Raw genomic sequence first — 27072 nt, forward strand, 5'->3', positions numbered from 1 at the left:
AAGCGCCGCGGACGGCGGCGGCGCCGGCGGCTTCGGCGGCGGCGGCGGGGTCTTCGCGTCCTCCCGCATCGTCAGCTTCGTCGAGAACGTCGGCGGCGTCTGCGACACGAGCAGCTCTCTCAGCCACGTCTTCCTCGCGACGAGCGCGTCCCTTCGGTCCTCCGTGCGCTTCACGTCCTCTCATAGCGTTTTCGTCGCCTTGGACTCTCTCGGCGTCCCCGCCTCGGGCGCCTCGGAGCCGTCCTCGCCCGCTGCCGACGCCGCCTCCGCGGCGACGCCCGCGGTCGCCGCGTCGCCGTCGCGCTCTGCCCCCGCGCCGGGCGCCTTCGTCCCCCCGGGGCCGGGGCCCGCGTCGTCCCTCGCCGCGCCGCCGCCGCCGCCGCCGCTCGTCTTCTTCGCCCCCGGCTTGAACCGCGCGGCCCACCCTCCGGCGCCGAACGCGTCCGAGAGCTTCGAGATGTTCGACCCGAGGTTCCCGGCGAGGTCTCGAATCGCCCTCGACCCGGACTCGCGCACGCTCCTCGCCGCGGCGGCGAGCGCGTCCGATCCCACGCCACCTCCTCCCCCGCCGCCACCCCCGCCGCCGCCGCTCCCTCCGAACATCACGCTCAGCGGCACGTCGCCGTCGCCGTCGAGCCCCGCGTCCTCTCTCTGCGTCCGCTCCGACAGCTCCTTCGCGCCGCGTTCGGCGAGCTCCGTCGCGCACTCCGCGGCGGCGTCGACGACGGTGACGTATCCCATCGCCACCGCGGACGTCGCGTCTCGCGCGAACTCCGCCCACCGCGACGTCTGCGTCGCCCAGGCGTGCGTGACCTCGTCGCCAAACTCTCGGACGTCCGCCGCGATGTCCTCGCACTCGGGGACGAGCGCGGACGCGCCGCGGCGTCGCAACGACGCGCGCGCGGCGTCGGCGACGCGGTCGAGGCGTTTGACTCGCGCGTCCGCGTCCTGTTTCGCTCGCGCCGCGTGCTTCCCGACGCGCTCGCTGTGCGCGCGGTCGCGCTCGATGGCGTTGCGGCGGCGGGTGATGGCCTTCGCGGCCGCCGCCGCGGCCGCGTCCGCCGCGTCGAGGCGAGAGATCTCCACGTCGAACGCGAGCTCGAGCGCCTCCGGGGAGCTCGAGACGTCCGCCGATGTCCTCGGCGCGTCCTCCTCGGCGCCGTCCGTCGCCGCGGGCTTCGGCGTCGGCGTCGACGACGGCGGCTCGAACGCGCCGTCGACCGCGCTCGCGGCCGCGCGCGCGCTCGCCGCGGTGGCGGACGACTTCCGTCGCCTTCGCGCCTCCGCCGCGGCGAACCATTCCGTCAGCGCGGTCGCCTTCGCCGTCGCCTCGGACGCGAGCCCAGCGCGCGCGGCGGCGACGTTCTTCTCCAGCTTCGGGAGGTCCGCGGCCGCGTTCGCGTTCACCGCCCTGACGAGCTCGAGCAAGGACGCGAGCTCGGCGTCGAGACGCGCGACGTGCGCGCGCCTCGTTTCGTCCAAGACGACGACGTCCGGGGGGTTCGACGGCTTCTTCCTCCACGTTCCCCCGCCTGGGACGGACGCGGAGACGTCTTCCCAGCGGTCCGACGCGATCCCGCCGCCGCCGCCACCGCCGCCGCCCGCGCGGCTCCCTTCTAAGGGCACGAACGCCTCCCCGCCATCGCCGACCGCGCCGCCGCGGACGGTGTCCACGACCCAGGACAGCTCTCGAGTGATCCGTTCGAGTCGTTCGAGGAGCGCGTCCCCGCGCCGGACGACGTGCTCGAAGAGCGAGTCCGACCACGCGTTCCACAGCGGCCCGCCCTCGTCCAACCCGTTCGCGGCGACGCCGGAGCCGCGCTCCCACGCTAACCCTTTCGACCCCATCGCGAGCGCTCTCTGCGTCAGCGCGCGGAACGCGGTCGCGTCCGCGGCGAAGTCCGCGCGGAGCGTCTCGAGCGAGGAGCTGTTCAGAGCGCCCAACGGTCGCGTCGCCGTCGTCTTCACCGCGCGCGTGAATTCAAACCGATGCGTCGGGAGCTTCCGAAGGCGCTCGTCCAATCGCGCGAGCTTATCCGTCAGCGACGACACCTCGCGCGCGGAGAGACCGAGACCCTCCACGGGGAGGAGGTACGTCTCGGACGCCCTCGCCGCGGGGTTTAGAGCCGACGGCGGCGGCGCGGTCGACGGGGACGAGTCCGCGTCGCTCGAGTCCGCCGCCGCTCGCCCGCCAAACGCGGAGAACGGATCGTCCCCGCCGCCGCTCCTAGACGACGGCGATCCGACCGGAGACACCATCGGCGAGTCCGAGAACGACGCGGCGTTCGCGGGCTCCGGCGCCATGGATCGGATCGCCGCGATCTCAGCGAGGAGGCCGTGCTCTAACGCGTCGTCGTCGTCCTCCGCGCCGGGGACGCGAATCATAAGCTCGAGCGACGACGTCGACGCCGCGGGCGGCTCCGTCATCTCCCACCCTTCGAGCTCCTCGCCCTCGACCGCTTCTTCGGCTCCGCCGCCTTCTTCCTCCGCGTCGTCGCCTTCGCCTTCGTTTCCGCCGGTCACGAGCTTGAGCGCGCGCTCCGTCGCGTCCGCGAGCGCGTCCGCCCGCTCCAACGCCCGCGCGGACATCACGTCGGAGAGGTCGCTGAGGGTCGAGGGTCGTTTCATATGAGCGAACGTCGGGGTGGAGTTGAAAGGCGTCAGAAGCGGAGTTGAAAGGCAACGCGGGTGGGGATTGAAAGCGAGGCGTGGGCGGAGAGAGACGACGGCGAAAGTCCCTAAGGATCGGCGTTCACCACGCCGACGCGGTCATATGGGGATCAGTGCATAGAACGCGCCTCACGATCCCCGAGACGATCTCGTCCGTCTCCGTCAACGGCGGCGTGTCCCTCACGGACTGCGGGAGCCCGTCGTCGGACTTTCTCCGGCGCCTCCCGCGCTCGCGAGCGACCTCGATATCGAACTTCGAGGGGTGTAACGGCCCCTCAAGAAGCGTTTTCACCCTCGCGACGAACCCCTCCACGTCCACCTCGCTCCCCAGCCGCTGCAACAGCTCGATCGCCTCGCCCATCTCCGAGCACGCCATGACGTCGTCCGCGCTCGGCGACAGCAGCGCGAGGCACGACGCGAACAGCGGCGCGCGGTTCTTCGCCTTGAACACCTCGTCCCACACGCGCATCGTCGCCTCCGTCGGCAGGACGTTCACGAACAAGGTGAGCAGCCACTGCGAGCTTATGATGCCGCACACGATGTTATCCGGCGCGAGCGACTCGAGGTGGAGTCCGACCCCGGGGAGGTGCGCGTGCAGGAGGCGCGAGAAGACCCTCTGATCTAACTTCGCGCTCGCCATGCCCTCGCTGAAGTACCCCGGGACGACGACGTTCACGAGCGCGCACAGGGACCAGAACGCGTCTTCTTCGGAGACGCCGGCGAGGAGGAGAAAGGCGGCGAGGAAATTCATGGACTGGACGTAGCCCGTCCGCGGGTCGTGCGCTGCGTAGGCGGTGAGGACGTTCCGTAGCGAGTCCCACATCGGCAGCCCTGGGGAAGGAGACGCGCGGAGGTCAGCGTCGTGAGGAAGCGCGACGTTACGCTCACGCGCGGGGGAGGGCGAAGCGCTCGTTCGATCGTTCGTTCGTTCGTTCGTTCGTTCGATCGTCCGACGCGGAGGAAAGGTCGATCGCGTCCACGGTCTCTGTATCCGCGCACCTGGCTTGAGGAGCCCTTGCACCGCGAACGTCGCGCCCGTGCGCGGAAGGTCCTTCTCGATCTGCTGCGCCGTCTCCGGGGTCTCCCCCGCGAGCGCGAGGAGCGCGGCGTAGTGGTTCGGAACCCTCATATCGCGCGCGAGCAGAGGCCAGGTCGTCGCGCGCGTAGATCCATCGGGCGCGACGTGCCACGCGTCGTGGTCCGTGTTCAGCGACGGCGACGGCGACGGGGACGGGGACGACGGCGCGGGGGGCGACTCCGAAGCCGCCGGAGGCGGAGGCGGAGGCGGAGGCGGAGGCGGAGGCGGATCCTCCTCCATGCGCCCCTGGGTGTGGGCGAGGCGCGAGGGAGGGACTGGAAGGGACCTGATGACTGCCTTTTTTCCTCGTTCTGTTCCGTTCACAGCTGTGCGACACTTTCGCGCCGCGCGCCTCTCGGACGACACGCGACGCGCGACGCCGCCATGCCGACGCTCGACCTCGGCTCGCCGTCCCTCGCGGGCACGTTGACCCTCTCCTCGCCTCTGTCCTCGCGGCTTCTGAAGCTCGAGACGCCGCTCGGCGACGTCGCCGCGGCGTCGACGTGCGCGGCGCTCGAGCGGTCGTTGAACTCGGAGGTGAACGCGTTCTGCCGCCGCGGGGCCTCGGACGAGGGCCAGAGGCTCGCGAACGACCCTCCCTCGACGCGCGTCGTCGTCCTCCGCGCGACGGCCGACGTCCTCGTCGTCGTCACGGACCACGCCTTGCATCAGCTCGTCGGCCTGTTCTGCAGGATACCGGAGACGGCGCGCGCCGCGGGCGCGCGCTTCGCCGTGGTCGAACCGAGCACGACCGCCGAGAGCGCGGACGTCGTCCGCGCGATGCTCCCGCGCATCCTCACGCGCGCGATGATCGAAGGCCCCGCGGCGGCGGCGACGCGTTCATGGATCGGGTTCGGAAGCGCGCCTCGGAGCGGCGCGCGGCTCCTACACGCGGCGCGCGGCTCGTACTTTCCGACGGCGCCCGACGGCGCCGTGTGCGTGGACGCCCTCCTCCTCTCGCCTCCGGTGTTCATCGCCTCCGAGCTCCCGAACGCGCGCGTGGTCATCCCGTCCGTGACCACCGTCACGACGCGATTAAAGAGGATGTCCCACCCGGTCGCGGCGATGCGATGCGCCGGCGTCGCGAAGGAGGTCATCGAAGCGACGCTGCGGCGCGGCGAGGACGCACAGCTGTGCGCCGTCGACGACGTCTCGCCGTTGGACGACTACGGCGACGACCGCGCGGACGACGACGACGGCGCCGCCGAGCCGTTGCTTGTGACGCCCGCGCCGATCCTGCACAAAGAAGCGAGGGTCGTGTCGTTCGTGTTCACACCGCCGGCGGCGTACGGGCACGAAGACGCCGCCGCGTTCGAGCGCGCGTTTTCCGCCCGGCACGGTCTCACCGACGGCGTCCCCCCTATGATCGCGACGACCGAAGACGACGACGACGGCGACGACGCGGCCGACCTTTCGAAGATGCCGCCGTACGCGGAGATTTCGTTCTGCGACGACCGCGATCCCCGCGTGCGGCACCTGTGGCCGACGTCGTTGCTGTTGACGCGGACCGGGGCGACGGACGTTCCGGCGGCGATGACGGCGGAAAAATCCATGGATTTGATTTCGCGGTTCGCGGAGGACGTGAGGACGAGCGCGTTCATGGGCGTGCGCGTCACCCTGGACCGCGTCGGCGGCGGGAACGAGGACGAGCTGAAGCAGCAGACGGCGGACACGGCGGACACGGCGGCGGCGGCGACGACGACGAAAGGGAAGAAGAAGAAGGGGGGCGGAGGGAGCAAGAAATCCGCCGTCGCCGCCGCCGCCGTCGCCGCCGCCGACGCGGTTGCCCAGCCTGGGGTCGCGACGTACGCGATCACAAACTGCGATTTGTTCCACACCGCGACGTCCCTACCGGGCGACGCCGGGAAGAAGACGCTGGAGCTCATCAACGCCGCGGCCGCGGCGCTGAGCGTCCGCGTCGAGGACCCCGCGGAGGACGAGACGCCGATGAAGCCGCCGCCGCCGCCGCGGAAGCAGACGGGGCCGCCGCGGACCGTCGCGCTCGCGGGGTTCGCGAAGAGAGAGGCCGCGGCGCGGTCGCCGTCGCCGCCGGCGCCGCCGCCGTCGCCGCGCGCGAATGACGGGACGGCGACGACGATCACGCCGCCGCCACCGCCGCAGCCCGAGCAAGTCACGAAGCCGAAGCCGCGGGCGCCGGTGATGGCGACGCACGCGCCGCCGCCGCCCGCCGTCGCGGCGACGACGGCGGCGGGGGGGCGTCCTTCTCCTCCCGCGGTCGTCGTCGCGCCTGAGACGCTGTCGCCAGTAGTCATCGCCGCGGCTCCCGCGATGGCGCGCGCGCCCGTCTTCGCGAAGGCTTCAGCGCCGGCGCCGGCGCCGACGCCGACGCCGGCGGAGACGGACGCGGAGGACGACGGCGACATGACCGCGGAGATCTATGCGATGTTCATGGCCGAGAACGACGCCGGAAACGAGGACGCCGCGAAAATTGCCGCGGACGCGGCGGCGATGCCGCCGCCCGCGCCGAAGCCTCGAGCGCCGGCGGTCATGAAACCCTTCGGCGGCGCCTCCGCCGCCGCGGCGGCGGCTCCGAGACCCGCGCTTTCGAAATCCAAACCCGCCGCCGGCGTCGTCGCCGCCGCGGACGGCACCGCCGGCGCGGAGAAACCGAAGAAAGCGCCGAGGAAGCGCAAAGTCATCGACCCGGAGCTCAACGACGCGGCCGTGCGGAAGCGTTTCAAAGACGAAGGAGCGGACGCCGTGGCGAAGTTCCCGGGCGACGAACTCATCGCCTTTCTTAAAAAAGCCGGCGCGACGGGAAATTTCGGGAAGATGAAAAAGGACGAGCTCGTGGGGAAAGCGAAGGAAGTGCTCGCGTCCGCGGCCGTCGTGGCGTGAGAGGGACGAGACGAGAGGGAACGGACGAACGAAGAAACGCACGCACGCACGCACGCACGCACGCCGCGGTAACTCTTACCCTTCTTCTGAATTGAGTTTATTTTTTCGTTTTGTTGTCATCTACTCCCGATCCTCGCTCTTCGACGCGGCTTCACTCGTACAACGTCTTCAGCTTCGCCTCCACCTCCGCGGTGAGCGCCGTCCCCGGCGCGGCATCGATCGCGGCCATCACCTCCGGGATCGTCTCGCGCGCTTTCTCCACCGCCTTTTTCGTCAGCGCGGCGGCGGCGTCCGCGTTCATGTTTTTCACGTGCCCGCGCTGTAACCCATACACCCCGACGACGGTCTCCGACAGCGTTGACGGTTCCCCTGGGGTTTGTCGTAACACCCCGCGGATCGACTGCGATCGCGACCCCATGTAGTCCTTCTCGTCGCCCTCGTTTCCGAACGCGACCATGTCGTCCGCTTGCATGACGTCCAGACGTATTTGCATCATGTCGAGCGATTTCAACGGCGCCGCCGCGCCGGGGGTGCCGATGCGCGACACTGAATCTTTAACGCTGATGACCCAGCCGTTTTTCGGAGAGTACGAGTCCACCATCACCTGACCGTCCGTGATGCTCATGAACTCCTCGACGAGCGACCGCGGTTGGATAAACTTCTCGTTCGCCGCCGCGACCGCGGCCATCGCGGCGTCCTTCTTGGCCTCCGCCGCCGCCGCCGCCTCTGCCGCCTTCTTTTTCTTCTCCAGCGCCGCGGTGATCTTCGCTTTCATCTCGTCGCTCATCTCGTCGAACCCGCTCGGGAGCGCAGCCTCCGCGGCGAGATCCCCGGAATCCTTCTTCGACCCTTTCCTGCCCTTGTACGCGCCTTTTTGGTGCCACATGCATCCGATCAACGAGAGCGATCCGCCTCCATTCTTATCGTTGAGACGCGCGCACCTCTGCAGCGTCATCCCCAAGAACCTTCTCCTCTCCGCGAGCAGCGCGTTGATGATCATCCCCTCGTACTCCACCATCCTCTCCACGCCGTCCTCCTCCGTCGGCGCGCTGTTCTCGAGCTGCGGCGAGAGCTTCGCCATGTCCACGGTGAACCCGATCAGCCCGGTGAAATCGTCGAGGACGAGCAAGACGTCCTGGCCCTCCGCGCGCGCGCCCTCCGCGACCGCGAACGCCGCGCACGTGGCCGCGTACCGCTCCGCCATGCTCGCGTTCGGGGAGCACGACACCACGGTGACGTGTTCCATGACGCCGTTCTCCGCTAAGGGCCGTTCCATACGAGCGAATGTCGGGGTGGAGTTGAAAGGCGTCAGTTGAAGTTGAAAGGCGTCGAGGGCGGGGATTGAAACCGGGGGATGGGCGGAGAGAGACGCCGGCAAAAGTCCTTAAGAAACGGCGTTCACCACGCCAACGCGGTCGTATGGGGACCAGTGTATAGAACGCGCCTAATTCGCCGGCGATTGCCATCCCGCTGTCCTCCGCGGACGCGCCCACGGCGCCGTACACGCACCGCACGCCGCTCTTCGCCTGCGCGGCGACCGCGGAGAGGCCGAGCATGTTTATCCCGGTCCCGAGCTCGCCGGTGAGGAGCATGCACTGGCCTCGGCCGACCGGGGTGAGGACGTCGACGGCTCTGATCCCGGTCACGAGCGGCGTCGTGATCGGCTTCCTGTCCTCCACGCTCGGGGTTTCCATCATGAGCTCGCTGCCGCCGCCGGCGGTGACGTCGCGGAATTTACCGCCGGGGATGGGCCGCGTCGGGCGTCCGTCCAGGGGCTGCCCGAGCGCGCCGAGGTGCCGGCCTCTCACCTCGGCCTCCGCGGGCATGACGAATTTCTTCTTCTTCAAAATCTCCACGGCGTCCCCCGCCTTGACCTTCGCGGTCCCGGGACCCAGCGCGATCGCGCCGCAGCCGTTCTCCTCGCTGCCGTCGTTGAACATCAGCGCGAACGACTTGGGCTCGCGATGGGACAACAGCACAGCCTTGGCGCCGTCCGCGCCGAGGTGGACGATCGTGCCCGGAGCGACGTCGCCGCCGACGCCCTCGAGAACGACGAGCGAGCCGTCGACGAGCGAGCTCACCGCGGGCGGGAGCTTCGGGTTCGCGTCCTCGCCGATGTCGATGTCCGAGACGTTCGCCTCCGCGGCCGCGGCGAGCGTGAGGCGGCGCGCGCGGTGGCGGGGGATCGGGAGGAGCGTCGTCCCGCGGTGCGCCGCGAACGACGACGTCGACGACGACGCGAGGACGCTCGAGAAGGACGCGGCGGCGTCGCGCGTCGGCGCGGACCCCGGGCGAGGCGCCGCGGCGGCGGCGCGGAGCGAGGAGAACGCGCATCGCGCGGAGCGTCTCGCCGCGGACGCGAACATCGACGCCGGACCCATCGCGTTCGTTGTCGCAGAGGTCATGAACGAGAGAGAGAACTGGCGGCGGCGGTGCTTCGGAGACCGTCGATCGGATGGATTCTCGCGCGACGCAGCGACGACGCTCTCCTTTGCCTCCTTCGCGGTGGGTGAATACCGCGCTCGACGCGAGCTGTGCGAACGACGCGAACGCGGTCGAGACGACGCGATAGGTGATGAGCCGAGCGCGCGCGTGCGGACGCGACGGCGCGTTGTGAAGCGAAGCGCGTCGACGCGAAGGACTGGATAAAGACGTGCGGTGCGGTGACACATCCGAAAAAGCGCGAGAAGAGATGACTGGCATCGCACGTCGGCGGCGGCTGGACGCCGCCGCGCTCACATCGCGTCGCGCGCGGCGAGGATGGCGAAGAAACGCCGCGACGGCGCCGTCGCGGCCGCGGAGATGACGCTCAAGACGAAGAAGAAGAAGAAAAAGAAAGGCGTCTCGCCCGCGGCGCTCGCCCCCGGCGTCGTCGGCGCGTCCAACTGGGGCGCGCTCGCGACGAAAATCGGCGCGGGGCGATCGACCAAGGCGAAGCGCAAGCGCGACGAGAGGCTCGCCGCGTCCGCGGACGACGCACGGACGCGGCACGGCGGCGCGTTTCACGACGACGACGCCATCGCGCACGTCTCGAAGAAACCCGCGCCGACGGGAAGGAACACCGCGCTCACGGACGTCATCGCGCTCGACTGCGAAATGGTGGGCGTGGGCGAGGACGGCCGACGCTCCATCCTCGCGCGAGTGTCCGTCGTGAACGAGGACGGCAACGTCGTCCTCGACACGTTCGTCGCCCCGACGGAGCACGTCACGGACTACCGCACCGCGGTGTCCGGCGTCCGCGCGCAGGACCTCCGAGGCGCGCCGCCGTTCAAGGAGATCCAGCGGAAGATGGCTGACATCCTCCGCGGCCGGATCCTCGTCGGGCACGCGCTCAAAAACGACCTCCGCGCGTTACTCCTGGACCACCCGAGACGCGCGACGCGCGACACGGCGACGTATCGGCCGTTGACGCGGCCGCTGCGATCGCGCGAGCGCGCGCAGGCGGACGGGATCGCGCGCGGGCGAGGGAGCCGGTCGCTGAAGGAACTCTGCGCGCGCGAGCTCGGGTTGGAGATTCAAGCGGGAGAGCACTCGAGCGTGGACGACGCGCGCGCCGCGTTGCTGCTGTACCAGAAGTGCGCCAAGGCGTGGGAGCGGAGCGCGATGATGGAGGGAGGAGGGATCCTCGGGAGCGGGGGCGGCGGGGCGAGGGGCCCTGGGGCCTTGAAGGGCGCGGGCGGGACCGTACTTGGCGCGGGCGGCGGACGCGGCGGCGGCGGCGGCGGGGGGAGCGGCGACGGGAGCGACGACGACGACGCCGCCGCCGACGGCGGCGACGCGAAGCGAGGGAAGAGGGCGAAGAAGAAGGGAGAACGCGCGGCGACGAGCGGCGGCGGCGGCGTGTTCGCGCCGGGGGCGCCCAGGGTCGACTTATTTAATCGGTAGCGATGTCATAGACGAAGGAAGACGCTAGACTAGCGAGCTGAGAACGGTCCCCGCCGCCAAAGGACCCAGTGATGAGTTACGAAACTGACCTCTCCGTCGCCGTCCCCTTTTACGTCCCTCGATCGGCGAAGAGGCGGTCAGTCTCCGTGCACGATGGGCGTCCTCGTGGAGACCTCCCAACCCGCGAAGGATGGCCTTCGCGGGTACTACAGCGCGAAGATCGAGGAGTACGAGATCGCCGTCAGGGATAAGACGCAGAACCTCCGGCGGTTGGAGGCGCAGCGGAACGAGCTGAACCACAAGGGTGCGTCCTCTCGCGACCCCCGCGCTCGGGCGCCCCCTCCCGCGCGAGATCTCGCGTCCGCGCGGCGGATCTCGCGAGAGGACGCGGCGTTTTCGCGTCCTCGCGCGGCGTCTTCGTCGCTGGAACGCCGTGAACGTTCGCGCGACGGCGACGCGACGCGTCGTCCGCGATGGACGCGCCGTCGTCGTCGCCGTAGGGTTGCCCCGGCCGGCACGGTCAGATTTCGTATTTTTTCCATCCCCGCGCTGACGTCCCCCTCCTCCGCGTCGATCCGCCACCCCTCGCCCGCAGTCCGGATGCTTCGCGAGGAGATCCAGCTCCTGCAAGAGCCCGGATCGTACGTCGGTGAAGTCGTGAAGGTGATGGGGAAGACGAAGGTCCTCTGCAAGGCGCGTCTCGTCCCGCGCGATCGGTCGCCGCGACCCTCGACCCTCGACCGCCCGCCCGCCTTCCCTCCCAGTGCGGTCGTCGTCCGCGCGGTTCCGAAAAAAAAACCAAGATCATCCGTCTGACCGCTCGCTTCTCTTCCTCTCTCTCCTCCGCGCCTCGTCGTCTCCCGCGACAAACGTCAGGTTCACCCCGAGGGTAAATACGTCGTGGACATCGCGAAGGACATAGACATCAACACGCTCACCACCGGCGCGCGCGTCGCGCTGAAGAACGACAGCTACGCGCTCCATCTCATCCTCCCGTCGCTCGTGGACCCGCTCGTGTCGCTCATGAAGGTGGAGAAAGTGCCGGACTCCACGTTCGACATGATCGGCGGCCTGGACGAGCAGGTGAAGGAGATCAAAGAGGTGGTGGAGCTCCCGATCAAACACCCGGAGCTGTTCGAGTCGCTGGGGATCGCGCAGCCGAAGGGGGTGATCTTGTACGGACCTCCGGGGACGGGGAAGACGTTGCTGGCGCGAGCCGTCGCGCACCACACCGACTGCTGCTTCATCCGCGTCAGCGGGTCGGAGCTCGTGCAGAAGTACATCGGCGAGGGCGCGCGGATGGTGCGCGAGCTGTTCGTGATGGCGCGGGAGAACGCGCCGGCGATTCTGTTCATGGACGAGGTGGACTCGATCGGGTCGGCGCGAGGGAGCGGCGGCGGCGACAGCGAAGTCCAGCGCACGATGCTGGAGCTTTTGAACCAGCTCGACGGGTTCGAGGCGTCGAACAAGATCAAGGTGATCATGGCGACGAACCGCCTCGATATCCTCGACAGCGCGCTGCTGCGGCCGGGAAGGATCGATCGCAAGATTGAGTTCCCGAACCCGACAGAGGATTCGCGCGTGGACATTTTGAAGATTCACTCGCGGAAGATGAACTTAGTGCGCGGGATCGACATGAAGAAGATCGCGTCGAAGATGACGGGCGCGAGCGGGGCGGAGAGCAAGGCGGTGTGCACGGAGGCGGGGATGTTCGCGCTGAGAGAGCGCAGGGTGCACGTCACCCAAGAGGATTTCGAGATGGCCGTGAGCAAGGTGATGATGAAGGACTCGGAGAAGAACATCTCCGTCGCCAAGTTGTTCACGTGAGCGAGCGGCGAGCGGCGCGCGCGCGGGGACGAGCGCGAGCGCGTCTCGCGACGATGTAATCAAACCACCGACGAAGAGCGTTTCGAAGAACGAACGATAACGATTGAATTGATCGCTGTTTCAAGGGTTAATGAACCTCGGGGATATCGTACTGTAGAGAAGACTGCTGGGGATCCGTTCGTCCGTCCGTCCGCTCGCTCACAACGCGGAGACGTACGCGTCCCACCCCGCCTTGCGATACTCCGCCGCGGACGCGACCGGATCCGCAGCCTTGTAAATCCCCCTCCCGACGATGATCACGTCCGATCCGCACTCTTTGATGACGCGGTCGGGGGTGTTGTACTGCTGCCCTAACCCGTCCCCGCCGCCGCCGAGCTGCACCCCGGGCGTCATCTGCACCAGCCCGCGGGACCACGCGCCCTTCCACGCGGAAGGTCTCGTGGAGATGAACCCCATGACGAAATCCGGGTGCTTCGCCGCCATCGCGATCGCGTCTTCGGTGTACTGGCCCTTCGCCATCGTCCCCGCGCTGGACATCTCCGCGAGGAGCAACAACCCGCGGCCTTTCGGCAGCCCGACTTGCTTCAAGCCGTCGATGATGCCGGCGCCGGGGACGATGTGCGCGTTCGTGATGTGCGACCAGTCCGCGATCTTGTGCACGCCGGAGGAGTACTGCCCGACGACCGTGTTCCCGATGTCCGCGAACTTGCGGTCCTCGAAGATCATGAAGTCGTGCTTCGCGGCGAGCTCCAGGAGCGTCGCGCCGAACGCGTCGTCAAAGTCTGGGTATAAATCGCAGTGCGTCTTCAGGATGCAAATCTCCGGGCCGATCTTGTCCGCGAGCACGATGAGCTCCTTCGCCGTGCCGACGTCCGCGGCGACGCACAAGTTGGTCTTCTTCCTCGCCATGAGGTTCCACAAATCTTTCGCGCACTTGTTCTCCGTCAGCGTGGCTCGGTGTTCGTAGGAATCGCGTTTGAAGACGGCGGGCGTCGGCGCCGCGGCTGCGCCCATCTCGTTCCCGCTCGCGTTCGGCCCCGTCTGGTTCGCCGCGATGAACGCCTTCACGGTCGCGACGAGCTCCGCGCTCATGAGGTTCTTCGCCTCGAGCGTCTTCAGCACCCGCGACAGCGGCAGCACCGCGTGGAGGCGGAGATCGTGCGATCGCAACCGAGCCTCGCCGCCCTGCTCGCGGTCGATGAGGACGACGACGTCCTTCGTGACCAACCCGACGTCGTTCAACGGCTCCACGGTCTCCATCACGCTCGCGCCGGAGGTCACGAGGTCTTCGACGATGAGGCAGGTCTGCCCCGACGTGAACGCGCCCTCGATCGCCTTCTTCGTGCCGTAGTCTTTCACCTCCTTGCGTCGCATCAGCATCGGGCAATCGTTGTTCAAGGACATGCACGTGGCGATCGGCAGCGCGGTGTACGGCACGCCGCACATGTTGTCGAACTCCGCGCCGTTCCTCTTCAGAACCTCCCACATGCATCCCGCGACGGAGGCGAGGACGTCCGGGTACGACACGATGACGCGCAGGTCGACGTAGATGGGCGACACGAGCCCGGACTTGAGCGTGAACTCGCCAAACTTGACCGCCTCGATCTCGTGCAGGCGCACGATGAGCGCGTCGATCTTATCCTCCGTGGACATGACTGCGTCGGGCGTGGGCGTCGCGTGGGAGGTAGGGCGCGTGGGGGAGGTGGGGTGAGGGGAACGGCGTCCTCGGGGGGGGGATAGGGGGGCGACGGGCGAGGTCCGCGCGTGCATCAGGTGGCGCGATCGCGCCGCTTTTCAAACAGAAGAGCTGCAGAAGAGTAAACAACCGAGTTTTCTGTTCTTCGAAACCAGCCAGGCAGAGTCTACCGGCGCGAGCGCCGCGGGCTACGTGTCTATGAAGTACTGCCTCCTATCGTCCCTCTCTCTGTTTCTTCCCGAAGAACGCGTGGATAGAGCGCTGATCCGGAGGCGAAGCGGCGGGTTTCTTCCCGCGCGGCCGCGACGGCGACGGCGACGACGGCGTCTTCCTCTTCGCGGGGGCGCCGTCGCCTTCGCCGCCGCCGTCGTCGTCTTCTAAGAAGCGCGCATTCGCCCGCGGCGACGCGCCCTCGCCCCCGCGCGCCGGGCTCGCCGTCGCCGCCTTGCGGAACAAATCCGCGACGCTCCCCACGTTCTGACGCACTTTCGGCGTCGTCTCCTCGCAACATCTCGGCCCCTGAAACTCGATCTTACTCATCTCCGTCGTGACCGCGTGCCACCGCAAGTCCTCGCCGTCGTACGGCTTCAGAACCGCGGACGCCCTCTTCTCCTCCTTCTTCGAAGACGAACCAACACCCCGTGGCGCGGCATTCGAACCGTCGCCATTATTATCGCCCTCTTCTCCCGCCAGCCACCGCTCCACCTCCTCGTCCGTCCTCAAAATCGCGGGCATGCGGTCGTGCAGCCATCGCAGCCTACGCGACGACGCCACGGTGACGATCGCGCACGTCGTCAGCGGCGGTCCGACGCGCGGCCGCCACGTGTCGTACACCGCCGCGCACCGCAGCAGCACCGAAGACGAACCGTCACCCCCGGCGGCATTCGAACCGTCGTCGTCGTCGCCGCCGCGGTCGTTGCCGGTCAGGTGGACGTAGTACGGCTGCTTCACCGAGCGCGATACCGCGCCGCCCTCCGCGCGCCACTCGTAGAAGCCGTCGAGGAGGACGACGCCGCGTCGATGTCGTCGCGACGTCGCTACCAGGCGCGCGAACGCGGGCTTCTCCGCGAGCGTCTCCGCGCGCGCGTTGAACATCGCGAAGAAGTTCGGGGAGGACTCGTCGCTGGCGTACGACGGGACGAGGCCCCATCGCATGTAGTCCACGACGCGTTCGTCGTCGTCGTGGTCGGACGCGTCGGATGCATCCGACGCCGATCTGAGATCCGCGGAGACGGAGGTGGCGCGCCGTGTTGCGCGGTCGCTCGGCGTCGCGAGCCGCACGACCGGCACCGCGGCCCCCGGCTGCGCGTTGTACCGCGGCTCGTACTGGTCCCGGTTGACGAACGCGGACGTCCCCGCGGCGGCGGCGACGTCCGCGTCCGTGCACGTCACCCGCGCGCGCCCGCACATTAGTGCCGTCTGCTGGGCCTCGGGGCGGGGCGTCGACGTCAGCGTCATCCCGTCTCCACCGGTCCCTCGGTTTCAACATTTGATCGCGCCCCCTTTCAACTGACCGATATTGTTGTTCGGTACGGAATCGCCGACGAGCGCGCGCCCGACGAAAGGGGATCGATTCGCTCGAGAGCGCGATTCGCCACTCCTCGCCGCGCGCGCGCACGCGTCGTCGCGCGCGTCATGGTCGCCAACGCCGCCGCCGGGCGCGAGCGGAAGATGACCACGCGAGAGCTGAAGGAGTGCATCAGGGAGACGAGCGCGATACGAGACACGAAGCTGTTCCGCGACTTCGCGGCGTTCGCCGAGATTCGCGACGAAGAGCGCGCGTTCCACGCGCACCTCGCGGGGGAGGAGCGGGTCAGCGCGCTGCCGCCTACTAGGAAGCCAAAGCCGGACGGCGGCGGCGACGGCGGCGGCGACGGCGCGCACGTCCCGAGCACGTCCGACCCGGTCGCGCTCATGATGGACGCGGCCGCGAGGAAGAGCGGAAGGGAGCGCAAGGGCGTGTGGTCCGAGCCCGGGAAGCCGTACGCGTGCGGGAGGTACGTCGTCCGCGCGCCGCGCGCCGCGCCCGCGCCCGGCGACGGCGCCGCCGCGGGCGGCGAGGTCGAGGCCGCCGCGAAGGAGGAGCGCGACGGCGCGCCGCACGACGTCGTGAGAGACATTCGAAGCACGTTCCCGAGGCGGACGTTGCACCCCGACGACGCCGAGCGCGTGGAGGCGGACGAATCGGAAAAAGCGGAGGAGGAGAGAGCGGCGACGGAGGAGCGGAGGAAAGAGGAAGCGCGCGAGGGCACCGAGGGTCTGCAGCCGCTGCAGGACCTTCTGAAGGATCGGAATAATCCGGACGCGGCGGCGAATGCGGCGGTCGTCGCCGGGGAGGAGCCGCCGCCGCCGATTTTGAGGGTGGGTCAAAAGTTTAGCCACTGCGCGTTTTTGAAGGCGTCCCGCGCGCGCGTCGCCGCCGCGAAAGCCGGGCACGCGCCGCCGCGAGCGAAGGACTCGGCAAAGAAAGAAACGCAGGACGGCGATGCGTTCGAGACGATCACGAGAGCAGTCCACGCCGCGCACCAGTGGCAGAGGAACGCGAGGAAAGCGGCGGAGAGCAGAGCGTCGAGGGCGGCGGCGACGGTGCGGACGAAGCGCCGCGAGAGAGACCCGACGAAGAAGGTTGACGCGTGGCGGAGCGAGTTCGCCGCGCAGGAGAAGAGCGGCGTGGATCGCCTGGAGGCGCTGCTGCGGCCGCCGGAGGAGGAGCGGTGATCGGTGATCGGTGAGCGACCGCGACCGCGACCGCGACCGCGACCGCGACCGCGACCGCGACCGACCTCGTCGTGTAGCTAGAAGACTATCTATTCTATGTCGTTAGATAAAATCGGGCCGCGTCGTCAGTAATTCAACGCCGCCGTCGACCCGACTTTCACCCACGGCAGCTTCGGCGTCTTCCCCGTCCACTTCCCCATGTCCACGTCCCCCGTGCACGGAAACAGATCCCCTATCTTCGCGCACCGCCGCTCGTCGAACTTCTCCACCGCCGTCAGCGACCACGCGGACGACATCGGCGCGTAACACCCGGGCCAGCTCGGCCGCCGCGGTCGAATCGAAAAGGTGCTCACGGCGCCGAGGTGCTCGAACAAGTTATACCGATACACGATCAGCTTCCGCGCGTTCGTGCGCTCGCGGACGTCCGCGCGCGTGCCCTCGACCCACTCCGTCCACAGCAGATCCGGGGGCAGCCGCGCCTGGTGCCTCAGAAGGTAGTCGCGGAACCCCGGAAGATCCTCCGAGCGGACGACGACGCCGTTCAAGCCGTAGGACGTCCGCAGACCGAGCCACTCCGGGTACACCGTCCGCGTCTTCTGGACGAGGTACCGCAGCCCTTTGAGCGCGCCCTCGCACGTCCTGAAGTCATCCTCCATGAACATGAACAGCGGCGACGGCGGGACGAGCGGAGGCACCGACGCGTCGTCGTCGCCGCCGCCGCCGCCGCCGCCGCCGACGACGGCGTCGAGCAGGGACACCACGTCGGACGTCTGCTTCCGAACCGCGCGTCCCGGCGTGCTCGTCGGGTTGTGCAGATCGTCCGGGTCCCGCGCGTCCGGCGTCGGGTCCGGGTGCGCGTCGAGCGGGGCGTCGAAGAACGTCGCGTGAAGCGCCGCGCGCGCGCCGGGCGGCGGCGCGGACTCCGTCGCCCTCGACGCGAGCGCGACGACGGCGTCTCGGACTTTTTCAAACGCGCGGTGCGAATTTCCCGTCCCGGCGCCCGCGGCGTTCATCACGACGACGCGCGTCTTCCCGAAGTGCGCGGAGTCGTCGTCGTCCGGGAGCTCCGCGATCAGAGCGTCGATCGTCGCGGTGAGGTAATCGACGTCGTTCGCCCTCGGCGCGGTCGGGATGCCGATCGTGAGCCACGGGTCGACGGCGTCGAACTTTTCGCGCGCGTTAATCACTTTCGCGTTCGCGTTCGCATTCGCGTTCGCCGCCGTCGTCGTCGCTTCCGTCGCTTCCGTCGCTTTCGTCGCTTCCGTCGGCCAGTCACCGCCGCGCTCGTCGAGCTCGTCGCGAGTCGCGGCGTCGGTCGGGAGGCGGATTCGCCCTTCTCGCCCCTTGACACGAAGCCACCAATTCGCCGCGTCCTCCTCCTTCTCGTCCGCGTCGTTCGGTAGTGGCAGGCCGTCCAGCTTGCTCCGCAGCGACGCGAGCGCCTCCGCGCTCCTCGTGATCTGCTCCTCGATCTTCCTCAAGTTCGCCTCGCGGTCGTCCACGCGCTCGCCCTCGTGCGCGCGCCCGCCGTCGCGCGGCGGCGGCGGCCGCGGCGTCGTCCCCGCGCTCGATCCGGTACCGACGCCGACGTCGCGCGCGTCGGGACGCGCGCGCGCGTCGTCGTCGCCCGCGCGCCCCCGCGCCCCACCCCGCGGCGTCGCGTCCGCCGAGGTCACGAGCGTGTATCCCAGGCTCATCTTCAGCAGGTACCCGGCGCACAGGAGCGCGACGCCCGCGGCGATCCACCGTCGGTTCGCGCGCGCGCGCCACGACGTCCCTCCTCCGCGTCGTCGCCGGCGCGTCGGTCCGAGCGGGCTCCCTCCCGCGGCGCGTCGCTCGAGAAGCGCGCGATGCGCGCGCGAGGACGGGACGCCATCGCTCGAGGACGCGTACGACCGCTCGCCGCCGCCGGTCACGGTCGCGACGAGCCGCCGCGAGCGCTCCGCGACGAGGTCGCCGCTCATCGATGTGGTGCCGTTCGACGACGAGTGTTCAGTCGAGCCGAGTAAAATTGCACACCGCCAAGCAAAGAATGTGCCGCTACGAGCATTACAAATCGCTATGTACACGCCCGACGCGGGCGACGGTCCGCTCCTCCCGGGTGAGACCCAGACCCCCGTCCGTCTGTCTCTCCCTTCGCGCGCGCGGACCGCGCCTCCGCCGCCGGACGTCCCCGATCGATCGATCGCCGCCGCCGAATCACCACAAATGATCATCGCCGAATCCGAGATCGACCCGCCCCCCCCTCGCGCGCTCGCTCGCCGCGCGCCGCTCAGAGCTTGACCTCGATCTCGACCCCCGCGGGAAGCTCCAACCCCATGAGCGCGTCGATCGTCTGCGCCGTGGGCTGGTGCACGTCGATCAGACGGTGGTGCGTCCGCGTCTCGAAGTGCTCGCGAGAGTCTTTGTTCACGTGCGGCGAGCGAAGCACGCAGTAGATGCGTCGCTTCGTCGGCAGAGGCACTGGCCCGGAGATCTTCGCCTCGGTCGCCTCCGCGGCGGCGATGATCTTATCGCACGCCGCCGCCATGTGGTTCACCTCGAAAGACTTCAATCGGATGCGAATCTTCTGCGCGGCGACCGCAGCCTGGACGGGGGCGGGAGAGGAGGAAGGAACGAATCGAATGAACGCGTCAGCTCTCTGCTGGAGACGAGCGACGACGACGACGGGACGGGACGCCGCGGGCGGGACGGGCGGCGACGCGACGCGGTCGACGGCGACGCGCGGCGCGAGACGCTCCGAGCGTCTACGTCGCGTCTGTCCGAAGGGTACGAGAGGGGATGGGGCGCGCACCGCTTCCGCCCTGACCGCGAAGGCAGCCTTCACCGGCGCGCGAGCCTGCGACGACGGCGAGCGGAGCGAGAGCGGAGGGAGAGGATAAAGTCAGCGACGCGGACGCGACGGAAGAAGCGACGCGTCGCGGTCGACGCGACGGAGCTCGAGCGCGAGCGACGCGCGCGAGGCGACCGTCGTGGGCGTCGGGATGTGCGCCGCGCGAACGCGGCGGCGTCGACGCGCGCATCGCGTCCGCGCGACGACATCCCGGCGCCGCGACCGCCATCCGCGGTCGCGACGGTGTCGCGGAGCGCGGACGAAATTTCCCGCGTCGCGTCTCCGCGGCGACGACGCGCGCGCGAGACGAGGAGGAGGACGCACCGGCTTGCGCGCGGTCACGCTGTTAACATGCCTAGCGGAGAGGCTCACCGAGGACACACCAGCGCAAGCGAACGCCATCGTGATGCGTGGTCGCGAGGAGTGCAATGAGACCGCCGCGGAATAACCCTAGCGCGAAAAACCTCGAGCGTCGACGTGCGAACTCGCGCGGATGTTTTCGCGACAGACAGTCTACAGCAATTTATTTCCCTTCGAAGCGGGCTGGCGCCGTTCGCGTCGACCTCTCGAGCTATTTTAAGATACCGGGACCGACGAACGCGCGTCTCCTCCTCTCCTCCTCGCTCCCTCCTGTCTCGACCCGCGCGCGCGTCGCTCCTCGCGTCGCGCGTCGTCCCGCCCCCCACCCCAAAGTCCTTAAGGATCGGCGTTCACCACGCGAACGCGGTCGTATGGGGACCAGTGTATAGAACGCGCCTGACTCCATCTCGGTCTGGGTCCGTCAGTCGTACTGTCCGTAGTCTCCCGAGAACCCGTCGCCGTCCCCGTCGACCATGTCCTCGTCCTCCTCCGGGTAGTAATCCCCGCCTAACCCCGCGCCGAGCCCCCCCCCTCTACCTAACATCCCGTCCCCCGGTCTATTCTTCGCCTCGTCGACCACCTTCATGAGCTCCTCCAACGGCTGCATCTCGCTCGGCGGCGGGCCGTCGTTTTCAACCGCGTGCCTGAGGGTCGTTCCATACAAAGCGACGTCGGGGTGGAGTTGAAAGGCGTCAGTTGGAGTTGAAAGGCGCCGAGGGCGAGGATTGAAAGCGCGGGGTGGGCGCAGAGACGCGCCGGGCAAAGTCCTTAAGGATCGGCGTTCACCACGCCAACGCCGTCGTATGGGGACCAGTGTGTAGAACGCGCCTGAGCTCCGCGGGGAGGTTCTTGAGGAACCACGCGTGCGACTTGATCCCCGCGATGTTCAGCCGTTGCGACGTGTCCACGACGAATATCCGCGCGATGAGATCCTTGCACTCGTTCGACAGCGGTATCGCCGCCGGGAACGCGTAGTTCACGGACAGGATCCGTTGAATCGTCTTTCTGAAATTCCTCGCGTCGGACGGATCCTCAAATGGGTACGCGCCGACGACCATGACGAACAGCGTCACGCCGCACGACCACACGTCCGCGGCTTTCCCGTCGTACGCTTTCCTGGATAACACCTCCGGGGCGATGTACGCCGGCGTCCCGACCGTTGACTTTGGCTCGCTGTCGATGAGCGAGTGCTTGCTGTAGCCGAAATCGCAGATCTTAAGTCTCGGCGTCGCGCTTCCGTCGAGGAGCGTGTTCTCCAGCTTCAAGTCCCTGTGCGCGACGCCGTGGGTGTGGCAATACTCTAACCCGCTGACGAGCTGCTGGAAGAAGAACCGCGCTTCGTCCTCGCCGAAGCGACCTTTCCCGCAGATCCGCTCGAATAACTCCCCGCCCGCGGCGTACTCCATCACGATCGCGAGGTGCGTCGGCGTCAGGAGCACCTCGACGAAGCGAATCACGTTCGGGTGATCGAGCATCCGGTGGTTCACGAGCTCGCGCTTGACGTTGTCGTCGATCTTGTCCCCGCGCTCGATGTATTTGATCGCGAGGAGCTGCCCGGTGAGCCTCGATCGCATCAGCTTCGCGGTCCCGAAGTTTCCCTGACCGAGCGTCTTCGCGTCCGTCACCGGCTCGTACTTGCGGTCGTGCTCGGTCGTGGAGACGGACATGACGACGACGGCGACGCGCGCGCGTCCGTCCTCTCGAGGGGGCGCGGCGATCGAGAGGCGCGACGCGCGCGCGAGCGAGCCCTCGCGATCGCGGTGCGAAAGGGGCGAGAGCCGCGGACCGTGGCGTTCGCGGTCGCGCGGGACGGTCGACGACGCGGCGGCGCGCGCGCGAAGACTCGCGCGTCGTTCGTAGGTGTCGTTCGTGCCCCTCTCGGATACGACACGTTTCGCCCGCACAAGTCTGATGGGGTGCGTTCTTACAAACGTATTTCACCCATCGCCCGGTTTCAACATTTGATCGCGTCCACTTTCAACTGACCGATGAACATTTTTTGTATGGAACGACCCTGACAAGCAGCTGAGAGCGGCTGATGAGCGAGAAATATATTTTGGCAAGATGAAAACATCATCATCGCGACGCACAACGACCGCGCTCCGCGATGGAGCCCTCGAGCAGGCCGCGGGTCTCCCTCCGCGGGATGCACCGCGCGGCGAGTTCGCTGCAAGATTTCGTGGCGAGCTACTTCATGTTCCACGGCCTCGACGCGACGAACCCGGCGGACGTGTTCGCGCATCTTCCGACGTTGTACTTTGTCGAGGCGCGCGTCTACGAGCTCGACGACGTGAACGAGGCCGCGTCGCGGGCGGACGACGCGACCGCGGGCGGCGCTGAAGCGTCGGACGCGAAGATGGAGGACGCGAAAGATGCCGCTGTCGGTAGATTACGCGACGTGATGGACAGAATCAACGCGGCGGTCGACGCCGACGAGCGCGTCGGGGGGGCGTCCGCGTCGCTGGTTCGCGAGTTGGACGATTTCCTCGGCGAAGGTTTCGCGTCGCCGGCGCTGCTCGAGCACCTCGCGGAGGGAGAGACGTACTGGCGCGTGGAACGAGCGTTGGGCGGGATCGACGTGAAGAAGATGAAGGAAGATCTAGCGGCCGCGCCAGCGTACGGCTGGGTGCGAGAGTTTCTCGAGGACCACGTCGTGGACGCGTTGCGGCGCAAGAGCTTCGATTATCGAGCGATGAACGAGGTGTTGCGTCGGTCCGCGGCGCTGGCGGACGAGAAGGCGCGGACGGCGGCCGCGGAGGAGCGGCGATTACGCGGAGGAGCCGTGGAAAGAGGAGGACGCGATGAAGTTGAAGCGACCGGGGAAGCGACCACCGGGGACTCCGCCGCCGCGTCGACGACCGGCGGCGGCGGCGGGACGCTCGCGACGTCGGAGAAAAACGTCGCGGAGTTTCTCGCGGCGTCGGAGTTCCTCGTCGAGATCGCGGACGACCTGTACGACTACGAAGAAGACGTCGCGTCCGGGGCGTTCAACTTCTATCGATGGATGGTCGTCATACACGGCCCCGAGGGCGCGGCCGCGGCGACGGCGAGGATCATAGAAGCCGCGGAGACGACGTACGCGCGGCTGGAGAAGACGCTGGACCCGGCTTTGGCGCTGAGATACCGCGAACGGTGCCGACGCGCGACGCGAGAGGGCGCGGTCGGGGCGATCGACGACGCGAATCCGATGGGGACGTGGACGATCCCGGCCGCGATCGTGGACGAGGACGCGTTTCGGTCGAGGGTGGGCGGGGGGGAGTAGAGTAGTTCGTAGCGCGTAGTCGGAGGAGTCGGAGGGTAGGAGGGAGAATTCTGATCTGATCGCTCACAATGACATGCAGTGCGGCGTTTCCAGAATTTTGGCAAAGCGGCGCACTTTCGCGCGCATCGGACGATCACTCTCGGTCGCGCGGACGAGGACGGCCGCCGTGGACGCTCGTCGCACCACCACCCGACCGAAGCACCCGACGTCTGTCTGAACCTTGGCGTCATGCCGCCTAAAGCCCCCACGAGTTACACCCCCGGGGACGACGTGTCCAAGCTCACGGTGAAGGTTTTAAAGGAGGAGCTTGAAAAGCGATCGCTCCCGAGCGACGGCCTCAAGGCCGCGCTCGTGAAGCGACTGCAGGAGGCGGTAGACGGCGGCGGCGACGCCGCCGCGGCCGCGCCGGAACCCGCCGCGGAGGCCGCGGTGCGTCCCCCCCCGCGCTGATCCATCCGTTTCCCCGTCCATCGTCTGTCCCGCGCGCCCCGGACAATTATTAATCCGCCCCCGCCGCGCCCGCCGCTCACCGACGCGCCGCCCGCCGATCATCGCGTCTCGTCCCCCCGATCCCGCAGGAACCCGCGGCGGAGCCCGCGCCCGCGCCCGCGGCGGAGCCCGCGCCCGCGGCGGAGCCCGCGACCGCGCCCGCGGCGGAGCCCGCGCCCGAGCCCGCGGCGGAGCCCGCGCCCGAGCCCGCGCCCGCGCCCGCGGTCGACATGGCCGCGATCATGGCGAAAGCGCAAGCGATCGCGGACAAGGCGATGGCGTCGCAGCCCGCGGACGAGGGCGAGGGCGGCGCGAAACGCGAGCGGAGCCCCGGCGCCGCGGCGGCGGGCGATGACGAGCGCGCGGCGAAGCAGCCGGCGTACGGCGCGCCGGCGGGCGCCGACCCCGCGGCGGCGGCGGCGGCGGCGGTGGCGCAATCCGCCGCCGCCGCGGGCGGCGCGGCGAACGAAGTCGTCATCGTCGAGGGCACCGCGGGGCACGAGGGACGGATCATCGGCCGCGGCGGCGGGACGATCCGCGACTTGCAGGACAGGTACGGCGTGCGCATCCAACTCAAGCGCGAGCACGGCGTCACGGAGGTCGTCGGACCCGGCGCGCAGGGCGCCGCCGCCGCCATTCGCGAGATCATCTCGCAGGTCGCGGTGATGGGCGCCCCGCCTGGGGCGGACCGCGCGGCCGCCGGCCCCGTCGTCGGCGGCGCGAAGGAGACCATCCCGTGCGCCGGCGCGGAGTCGCGCATCATCGGAAAGGGCGGGAACAACATCCGCTCGTTGCGCGAGCGCACGGGCGCGTCCATTCGCGTGTTGAACGACTCGCAGACGTGCGTCATCGAGGGCACCCCCGAGCAAGTCGCCGCCGCGGCCGCGGTGGTCCGCGAGCACATTCAGCAGTACAACGAGCGCATGGCCGGCGGCGGCGGCGGCGGCGGCGGCTACGCGATGTCGGGAGGCTACGCGCCGAGCGGCGGAGGCTACGCGCAACCGGGCGGGTACGCGCAGCCGCAGGCGGGCGGATACGGCGGGTACGGACAGCCGCAGGGCGGGTACGGACAGCCGCAGGGTGGGTACGCGCAGCCGTCGTACGGGCAGCAGCAGGGCGGGTACGGGCAGCCGGAGCCGACGCCGACCGGGGCCGCGGACCTGCCTCCCGGGTGGCAGGAGCTGTCCGCCAACGGGCAGGTGTATTACTGGAACACGCAGACGAACCAGACGCAATACGAGAGGCCGTATTAAACAAAGGAACGTCCGTTCGTGATGCGTTACGTTCTACTATAAGATACGCGACGCGACGTGGGTGGCGGGAACGAGAGAGGAGAGGAGGGGGCGGGCGACGCGGGGTCTGTCGCCTTCGTACACTCGAGTCCGAGCGACAGACTCGATTTGCACATAACATACACGCACTACACTACTAATCCAATCGTCGATCGGACCGAACAGAAGGCGCGCGCTCGTCACTTGTGATTGTGCTTCTCGGAAGAAGAGTCCTCACGCAAAGTCGTCCTTCTCTCGTCCGCCAACGCCAACCTTAGCCGCCGCGTCGCCGCGTTGATCCATCGGCGTCGGCCGCCGCGGAACGTCCGGCTGGTACCCCGGGTTGTTATCCTCGTCCCACTCCGGCGGCATCACCGTCCCCATCCTCTCCACGAACTTCGACAGCGGGTTCAGGGACAGACCCGCGGGGACCTCGCGAAACCCGGTCCCGCCGTCCGTCTCCACCCAAAACGCCCTCTGGACGTGATGCCCGACGCTCTCGCTCCAATCGAACAGTCTCATCTTCGTGATCTCCTTCGCCGACGCCTTGATCTCTTTCCGCGTGAACCGAATTTCCGTCTTCGCGTCCACCCCCGCCGGGCGCTTCCTCGCGGCGAGGACGACGTTACACGGCGTCTCCACGAGCCACGACGTCGTCGGTCCGATCTTCTTCGTCAGCTCCGCCGCGAACTTCCCGACGCCCGTTCGCACGTCCGACCCGACGACGCCGTTGAACATGTTCGCGACGACGACGCCGCCGGGTGCTAACGCTCTGTCGCAATACGTTAAGAACTCCGGGGTGAGTAAGTGCGCCGGGACGTCCCCGAAGCCGTCGAACGCGTCGAGGAAGATGGCCGACGCCGGCGGCGCGGCCCCGGCCTCCACCGCGGCGGCGGCGTCTCGCATGAACGCCTCCGCGTCTCCCACGACGACGCCCAGGCCCGGCCCGGTCCCGGCGTCGCCGCCCCACAGCTTCGACGCGCCCATCGCGGCGCCGCGTCGTTTCACGTCCAGACCGTGATGCTCGCGAACGGCCTCTAACACGACGGGGTCGATCTCGACCACCTCCACGACGACGACGTCCGGGTGGAGTTCATAGGCATCAGTTGGCGTTGAAAGGCGTCGAGGACGGGGATTGAAAGCGAGGGATGGGCGGAGAGAGACGAAGGCAAAAGTCCTTAAGGATCGGCGTTCACCTCGCCAACGCGGTCGTATGGGGACCAGTGTATAGAACGCACCTCCACGGCGACGCGCGGGAACTTTCTCGCGAAAAACGCCGGCATCGCGCCGCTGCCCAGCCCGACGAAAATCACCCGCGGCGCGCTCGCCCGGGACCCGTCGAGCAAACAGTTCGCGCCGTCCATCCGCAGCATGACCGCGGCGACGCACGTCATGCACCGCAGGTACAGGTAGCCCAGCACGTCGTCGTCCGCGTCGCCGTCGGATTTGCCGAAGGCGGCGCCGTCGCCGTTCTCGAACGTGAACGTCAACCCTTGCTCGATCTGGTTGAAACGCAGCGACCGCCACGGCCCGTGGGAGACGACCCTCACGACGCCGTTGAGCTTGCTCTCTTTTTCGAACAACACGACCGGGTCGGACACGTGCTCGAGGTAGCCGTACTCCGTGCGTTCGTCCCTGTGCACGTGCGCGTTCCACTCGTGCCCGATCCTCCCCGCGGGGTTCCACCACGACGGCGCGGGCTGGTCTTCGTCCTTCGACGCCGTCGCCGCGGGCGCGTTTTCGGCGTCGGCGTCGGCGGCCTCGTCGTCGCCGCCGGCGGCCGACGACGCGCGCGAAGGGACGAAGCGATCGCGGCGCGACGTGGGCGCGCGGGAGAGGCGCGAGCGAACGCGCGGGCGATTCCGCGCGAGATTCGACGCCGTCCTTCCCTGGGCCCGCGTGGAACGCGGGGGAGGGGGGGTGGCCGCGCGAATTCGCGCGAGCGTCGTCTGCGGCGCGGACATCGCGTGCGCCGTGCTCGCGTCGGCTCGTGCGACGACACCACGCCGCGTGAGGGAAGCGCCGTGGGGTGTGAACGGTCGTGTGGCGGAATCGCGACGCTGGAACGCGCGCGATTTCCATCAAGACGACCTCTCCTCGGAGGGCGCGTCGGTCGAAGTCTCC

At 68.7% G+C, this 27072-nt stretch overlaps 16 protein-coding genes across 16 annotated transcripts; 6 read left to right on the forward strand and 10 right to left on the reverse strand.

Moving 5' to 3' along the window:
* Positions 1-180: 180 nt before the first annotated feature.
* MICPUCDRAFT_52283 (uncharacterized protein) lies at positions 181-2589 on the reverse strand (the record flags this gene model as incomplete). The annotated part of the gene is made up of 1 exon (XM_003062620.1): positions 181-2589. One exon carries the CDS (start codon positions 2587-2589, stop codon positions 181-183), a length of 2409 nt encoding a protein of 802 aa, XP_003062666.1.
* A 163-nt stretch (positions 2590-2752) lies between these two features.
* Positions 2753-3988, reverse strand: MICPUCDRAFT_52284 (uncharacterized protein; the record flags this gene model as incomplete). The annotated part of the gene is made up of 2 exons (XM_003062621.1): positions 2753-3501; positions 3670-3988. The coding sequence occupies 2 exons, from the start codon at positions 3986-3988 to the stop codon at positions 2753-2755; spliced, it is 1068 nt and encodes a 355-aa protein (XP_003062667.1).
* Positions 3989-4132: 144 nt separating this feature from the next.
* On the forward strand, positions 4133-6607 carry MICPUCDRAFT_42257 (uncharacterized protein; the record flags this gene model as incomplete). The annotated part of the gene is made up of 1 exon (XM_003062381.1): positions 4133-6607. One exon carries the CDS (start codon positions 4133-4135, stop codon positions 6605-6607), a length of 2475 nt encoding a protein of 824 aa, XP_003062427.1.
* A 79-nt stretch (positions 6608-6686) lies between these two features.
* Positions 6687-7883, reverse strand: MICPUCDRAFT_68736 (H+-or Na+-translocating f-type, v-type and A-type ATPase superfamily; the record flags this gene model as incomplete). The annotated part of the gene is made up of 1 exon (XM_003062622.1): positions 6687-7883. The coding sequence occupies one exon, from the start codon at positions 7881-7883 to the stop codon at positions 6759-6761; it is 1125 nt and encodes a 374-aa protein (XP_003062668.1). The 3' UTR covers positions 6687-6758.
* A 168-nt stretch (positions 7884-8051) lies between these two features.
* On the reverse strand, positions 8052-8749 carry MICPUCDRAFT_35930 (H+-or Na+-translocating f-type, v-type and A-type ATPase superfamily; the record flags this gene model as incomplete). The annotated part of the gene is made up of 1 exon (XM_003062623.1): positions 8052-8749. A coding segment is annotated over exon 1 (495 nt), but the record flags the coding sequence as incomplete, so codon positions are not given.
* A 900-nt stretch (positions 8750-9649) lies between these two features.
* MICPUCDRAFT_5594 (uncharacterized protein) lies at positions 9650-10207 on the forward strand (the record flags this gene model as incomplete). Its single annotated transcript, XM_003062382.1, has 1 exon — positions 9650-10207. A coding segment is annotated over one exon (558 nt), but the record flags the coding sequence as incomplete, so codon positions are not given.
* Positions 10208-10645: 438 nt separating this feature from the next.
* Positions 10646-12404, forward strand: MICPUCDRAFT_35932 (proteasomal ATPase; the record flags this gene model as incomplete). The annotated part of the gene is made up of 3 exons (XM_003062383.1): positions 10646-10796; positions 11088-11194; positions 11369-12404. 3 exons carry the CDS (start codon positions 10646-10648, stop codon positions 12317-12319), a joined length of 1209 nt encoding a protein of 402 aa, XP_003062429.1. The 3' UTR covers positions 12320-12404.
* A 113-nt stretch (positions 12405-12517) lies between these two features.
* Positions 12518-13972, reverse strand: MICPUCDRAFT_21243 (uncharacterized protein; the record flags this gene model as incomplete). The annotated part of the gene is made up of 1 exon (XM_003062624.1): positions 12518-13972. The coding sequence occupies one exon, from the start codon at positions 13970-13972 to the stop codon at positions 12518-12520; it is 1455 nt and encodes a 484-aa protein (XP_003062670.1).
* Positions 13973-14228: 256 nt separating this feature from the next.
* On the reverse strand, positions 14229-15425 carry MICPUCDRAFT_21725 (uncharacterized protein; the record flags this gene model as incomplete). Its single annotated transcript, XM_003062625.1, has 1 exon — positions 14229-15425. The coding sequence occupies one exon, from the start codon at positions 15423-15425 to the stop codon at positions 14229-14231; it is 1197 nt and encodes a 398-aa protein (XP_003062671.1).
* A 225-nt stretch (positions 15426-15650) lies between these two features.
* Positions 15651-16733, forward strand: MICPUCDRAFT_52291 (uncharacterized protein; the record flags this gene model as incomplete). The annotated part of the gene is made up of 1 exon (XM_003062384.1): positions 15651-16733. One exon carries the CDS (start codon positions 15651-15653, stop codon positions 16731-16733), a length of 1083 nt encoding a protein of 360 aa, XP_003062430.1.
* Positions 16734-16858: 125 nt separating this feature from the next.
* MICPUCDRAFT_42263 (uncharacterized protein) lies at positions 16859-18697 on the reverse strand (the record flags this gene model as incomplete). The annotated part of the gene is made up of 1 exon (XM_003062626.1): positions 16859-18697. One exon carries the CDS (start codon positions 18695-18697, stop codon positions 16859-16861), a length of 1839 nt encoding a protein of 612 aa, XP_003062672.1.
* Positions 18698-18756: 59 nt separating this feature from the next.
* Positions 18757-19980, reverse strand: MICPUCDRAFT_29262 (uncharacterized protein). Its single transcript, XM_003062627.1, has 3 exons — positions 19891-19980; positions 19528-19572; positions 18757-19320 (listed from the first exon to the last, which is right to left on the reverse strand). Exons 1-3 carry the CDS (start codon positions 19966-19968, stop codon positions 19006-19008), a joined length of 438 nt encoding a protein of 145 aa, XP_003062673.1. The 5' UTR covers positions 19969-19980; the 3' UTR covers positions 18757-19005.
* Positions 19981-20069: 89 nt separating this feature from the next.
* MICPUCDRAFT_45882 (uncharacterized protein) lies at positions 20070-21593 on the reverse strand (the record flags this gene model as incomplete). Its single annotated transcript, XM_003062628.1, has 2 exons — positions 20070-20570; positions 20722-21593. The coding sequence occupies 2 exons, from the start codon at positions 21591-21593 to the stop codon at positions 20348-20350; spliced, it is 1095 nt and encodes a 364-aa protein (XP_003062674.1). The 3' UTR covers positions 20070-20347.
* Positions 21594-22033: 440 nt separating this feature from the next.
* MICPUCDRAFT_52296 (uncharacterized protein) lies at positions 22034-23188 on the forward strand (the record flags this gene model as incomplete). The annotated part of the gene is made up of 1 exon (XM_003062385.1): positions 22034-23188. One exon carries the CDS (start codon positions 22034-22036, stop codon positions 23186-23188), a length of 1155 nt encoding a protein of 384 aa, XP_003062431.1.
* A 228-nt stretch (positions 23189-23416) lies between these two features.
* On the forward strand, positions 23417-24930 carry MICPUCDRAFT_52297 (uncharacterized protein; the record flags this gene model as incomplete). Its single annotated transcript, XM_003062386.1, has 2 exons — positions 23417-23617; positions 23767-24930. The coding sequence occupies 2 exons, from the start codon at positions 23417-23419 to the stop codon at positions 24928-24930; spliced, it is 1365 nt and encodes a 454-aa protein (XP_003062432.1).
* A 266-nt stretch (positions 24931-25196) lies between these two features.
* Positions 25197-27030, reverse strand: MICPUCDRAFT_68744 (uncharacterized protein; the record flags this gene model as incomplete). Its single annotated transcript, XM_003062629.1, has 1 exon — positions 25197-27030. A coding segment is annotated over one exon (1834 nt), but the record flags the coding sequence as incomplete, so codon positions are not given.
* Positions 27031-27072: the final 42 nt, after the last annotated feature.

This window comes from Micromonas pusilla, assembly GCF_000151265.4.
Source record: "Micromonas pusilla CCMP1545 genomic scaffold MICPUCscaffold_12, whole genome shotgun sequence".
In the NCBI taxonomy this organism is placed as follows: Eukaryota; Viridiplantae; Chlorophyta; class Mamiellophyceae; order Mamiellales; family Mamiellaceae; genus Micromonas; species Micromonas pusilla.